This window comes from Myotis davidii, unplaced genomic scaffold, assembly GCF_000327345.1.
Source record: "Myotis davidii unplaced genomic scaffold, ASM32734v1 scaffold1421, whole genome shotgun sequence".
In the NCBI taxonomy this organism is placed as follows: Eukaryota; Metazoa; Chordata; class Mammalia; order Chiroptera; family Vespertilionidae; genus Myotis; species Myotis davidii.
The window spans coordinates 72,688-77,424 of record NW_006291550.1 but is presented as its reverse complement, the minus strand read 5'-3'; the positions used below and the strand labels follow the sequence as shown (position 1 = coordinate 77,424).

Genomic DNA, 4,737 nt, shown 5'->3' with positions numbered 1-4,737 from the left:
CTTCCTTTAACTTCTCAGAAAATATGTTTTCTGAGTTTCTCCCTTCAAAAACAGTATTAGTTAGTTACTTAGTTCTCATTTTCTAGTTAATAGTCAAACTGATTTTTAAATAAATTACCCATCAAAGGTAATTCTAAAATCCTATATAAATACACCAAAGATACTTCCTACAAGAAGGAATGTAAAATCCACCATTGAAAGTATGGCAGCTAGCCTGGCCAGTGTAGCTCTGTGGTTTTTTCAACTTAGGAACCAGGAGGTCATAGTTCAATTCCTGGTCGGGGCACATGCCCGGGGCTGAGGACTTGATCCCCAGTGGGGCACATGTAATTGGCAGCCTATCAATGATTCTCTTTCATCAATGATGCTTCTATCTCCCTCTTCCTCACTCAGAAATCAATAACCCTCTCCCTTCCTTTATTAAAATATATTTAATAAAAAGTAATTTCAAATGCATGTATTAAAAGATTAAAAAACGTAATTAAAACAAGTTGGACAAAGAACAGAGAAAACCCCAAAAGAAGAATCAAAATAAAAGCAAAAAAAAAGACAAAATAAAAACAAACACAGGAATTAAGGGAACAGAAAAAAAAAAACAGAAAGGATCAACAGAACCAAAAATTACTTTTTCTTTAACAAACTATAAAAATTTGCAAAATGTTGCAATAGTTGATCAAGGAAAAAAAATAGTATTAGAAATAAAGAAATGATATCAGTATAGACAGAATAGAGATAAGAAAATAAGAGAAACTTTATGCCAATAAATTTGAAAAGATAATATGCATAATTTCCTAGAAAACAAATTACCAAAATTGACTTGAAAAAAAACCCACAGAAAATCTAAATAACTGGTAACTATAAAGAAACTAAATGTACTTCCATAAATAATCCATACCTAGACAGTGTTAGAAATAGTTTTACTAAACCTTCAAGTAACATATATTTCATATGTAACCAAACTGTTTCAAGGAATAGAAAAAAATTCCATAATTTATAGGGTAACTTGCTATCAAATCTGGACAAAGACAGTATGGGAAACAAAAAAATATAAGTGAATCTGCCCTGGCGGGGTAGTTCAATTGGTTAGCAGTGGCCGGCAAACTGCGGCTCGCAAGCCACATGTGGCTCTTTGGCCCCTTGAGTGTGGCTCTTCCACAAAATACCACGTGAGGGCGCGCACATACAGTGCGATTGAAACTTCCTGGCCCATGCACAGAAGTCAGTATTTTGTGGAAGAGCCACACTCAAGGAGCCAAAGAGCCGCATGTGGCTCACGAGCCGCAGTTTGCTGAGCTGCAGTTTGCCAACCACTGCTCTAGTTGGTATAGTTTGTTGAAATATCATTAAAGAAGGAGATATTTTAGAAGTTAAATTGCATGTAAATATTAAACCACAAGCCTATATAATAAAAGAGAAACATGCAAATTAACCATCCCTCTGCTACACTCAAGCCATGCCCACAAGCCAATCAGGAGCGAGTATGCAAATTAACCCAATCTAGATGGCATCAGCCACGGAGCTGGAGCGAGCAGGAGGCTTGGGTTGCCCGTGGCGATGGAGGAAGCCAAGCTTCCCACCTGCCCTGGCCGGACCTGGACTCCGCTCAAGGCTACAAAGTTTCAATTATAGAAGATAAATAAATCCCAGAAAAAAAGAAGGAGAGGCTGAGAGCTTGGGTCACCGGGGGGAGTGGCCAGCCTGAAAACAGCCCTCAGCCCCTCATCCAGGCTGGCCACACCCGTGCACCAGGCCTCTATCCTATATAATAAAAGGGCAATATGCAAATTGACCCTAACGGCAGAATGACTGGGAATGACTGGTCACTATGACACACACTGATCACCAGGGGGCAGATGCTCAATGCAGGATTTGCCCCCTGGTGGTCAGTGCGCTCCCACAGGGGGAGCTCTGCTCAGCCACAAGCCAGGCTGATGGCTGCCAGCCCAGCGGTGGTGGTGGGAGCCTCTCCTGCCTCCTCAGCAGCACTAAGGATGTCCAACTGCAGCTTAGGCCTGCTCTCTGCTGGCAAGGGGACGTCCCCCAAGAGCTCCCAGGCTGTCAGAGGGATGTCTGACTGCCAGCTTAGGCCTGATCCCCTGGGGAGCGGGTCTAAGTCAGCAGGTGGACATCCCCCGAGGGGTCCCAGACTGCGAGAGGGCACAGGCCGAGCTGAGAGACCCACCCGAGTGCACAAATGTTTGTACATTGGGCCTCTAGTAAAAACTATAAATTCAATAATGATTATTGCTTAATACTCACTCCAAACAACTTTTCAATATGGTAGACCTCACTGTTGAAGTAGAAATGACATGTAACTGAGTAGAAAGAACACAGGTTTCAGATGCAGACAGATCTGGGTTCAAATCCCACAGGCTTACTTATTGGGTATTTGTTTATCCTTTCTGAACATTTCCTCTAAAATAAGAATAGCAAAACTTATTACAAAGTATTGTTGTGAAGATTGAGAGATACATCCAATAAAGACACCTAGCATAGAGTGATCACCAATGAATGTTAATTAATACTAGAGGCCTGGTGCAAGAAATTCATGCACAGGTATAGTCCCTAGGCCTGACCAACAATCGAAGTGCAAGCATCTGGTGTGGAAGGGCAGGTCCCAGCTGACCCCCACGCACCCCCCTCCACCTGAGTCACAGTGCTCGAGTCGCCACACAGAGATGCGATGAGTGCGGCCAGACACCGCAGTGTGGGCCTCTGGGTTGCCCAGCAGCGCCACATGGAAGCCAGGCAGGTGGCGCACTCTCTCCCAGCCGGCCTTGCATAGTGGCTCTTGCACGAACCCATGGGGAGCCCGACTGGCCCCTGCGGTTCCAGCAGCTGCGGCCAGGCTTACCCAGAAGAAGCTATGTGGGTGCAGGGTGGGCTCCTCATGGGTGCCCGGCACCTGAATGCAGGGGCTTCCCCTGCACACGAGCCTGGTGTTCCAGGGGAGGATAGCAAGGGGAGTGAGAGTGAGCTTGGCGGACACCCCACATTCTCACAGCACCTCCATCCCTGTCACCCCTGACCTCAGATAGCCAATAAGAGGTCGCAGCATGCCACCCCCTGGTGGTCAGTGCACGTCATAGCAAGAGGTCAAACTCCCGGTCTTCTGGTTGAATGACCACCCGAGGAGATAATTTGCATATTAGGCTTTTATTATCTACTTATATAAAAACCATGGGTAGTGTTCATCACGACCAGGGTCTGGCTGGTGACCAACCAAAGGAAGTCAGTCCTGCAGGGGTTGTCTTGGCAATGGCTGCGCCCTCCCCAGCTGTTTCCCAGAGCTGTTTCCAGAAAGGGTGGGATTTGAGGCAGGAACCCGCCCTTGGAGCGTGGACCCACTGTATCCTGGGTCGTTTTGCCAAGGGCTGTGCCCTCTCCCATGTGGCCTGAGGGAAGAACCCACCCTCAGAACACCAGGAGCGCCCAACAGCAGTCAGTCCTGGGTTGCTGAGGTGGAGGCCAAGGCATGGTAGAACTCTGGGTCTGGCTCAACAGGGGGAATAGCCGACCTTCAAACCAGACCCTGACAGTAGAAAGGAGGGAGCTCCATTCCTCACAGAATCTGCTGTTGGATAGTTTGCTGTCTGTGGCCTGCCAGCCAGGAACCCTATTCTCCTGCACCCCGGACCCTGACAGGAGGGAGGAGGGAGCCCCTTTCCTCATGGAATCGACAGGTGGCCAGTTTGTTGTCAGGGGAAGCAGTCAGTCCTGGGTTGCTGAGGTGGAGGCCAAGGCATGGTAGAACTCTGGGTCTGGCTCAACAGGGGGAATAGCCGACCTTCAAACCAGACCCTGACAGTAGAAAGGAGGGAGCTCCATTCCTCACAGAATCTGCTGTTGGATAGTTTGCTGTCTGTGGCCTGCCAGCCAGGAACCCTATTCTCCTGCACCCCGGACCCTGACAGGAGGGAGGAGGGAGCCCCTTTCCTCATGGAATCGACAGGTGGCCAGTTTGTTGTCAGGGGACTGCCAGCTAGCAATCCTATTCACCTGCACCCTGGCCTCTGACAGCAGAGAGGAGAGAATATGTTTAAAGACCAACTATTGGAATCTAACCTGGGACCCTTGAGTCCGCAGGCCGATGCTCTATCCACTGAGCCAAACCAGTTAGGGCAATTAATTCCCTTTTAATGTGCATGAATTTCGTGCATCGGGCTACTAGTATAGGATAATTACATAAGTGATTTCACTGCAAAATTCTCCATTTGCTAAATATACACAAAACAAAGTTTAATATTCTGAGATAAAATCAAACTCTTAGCTTTCAATAAAGAAATAGTTCTTTTAACTGTTTTTGAACACATCAGGATCCAAATCCAGAAGAACCCTTGTTTGCTAGATATTAAGTTTGCTTAGTAGTATTCGTCTTCCTGAGTCATGTGAGGAAAAAGTCTTTTAACAAAATTCCTGCCCTAACCAGTTTTGCTCAGTGGATAGAGCGTTGGCCTGCAGACTGAAAGGTCCCAGGTTCGATTCTGATCAAGGGCAAGTACCTTGATTGCGGGCACATCCCCAGTAGAAGGCGTGCAGGAGGCAGCTGATCGATATTTCTCTCATCGATGTTTTTAACTATATCTATCCCTCTCCTTTCCTCTCTGTAAAAAAAATCAATAAAATATATTTCAAAACAAAACAAAACAAAATTCCTAGTTTATTATCTCTAAAGGAATAAATGAATGTCTCTGGCACTGACAGTCCACTCCAATACTTTTAAATATTAATATATAT

General features: G+C 46.1%; 1 protein-coding gene across 1 annotated transcript in view; it reads right to left on the bottom strand.

Moving 5' to 3' along the window:
* The window catches only part of DYX1C1 (dyslexia susceptibility 1 candidate 1), a 26,677-nt gene that overhangs the window by 11,494 nt on the left and 10,446 nt on the right, over window positions 1-4,737 (bottom strand). The window contains 1 exon segment of the mRNA XM_015564742.1: window positions 1-42. This exon segment is cut by the window's left edge and continues 20 nt beyond it. Within this exon segment, the coding sequence (XP_015420228.1) occupies window positions 1-42 (42 nt within the window).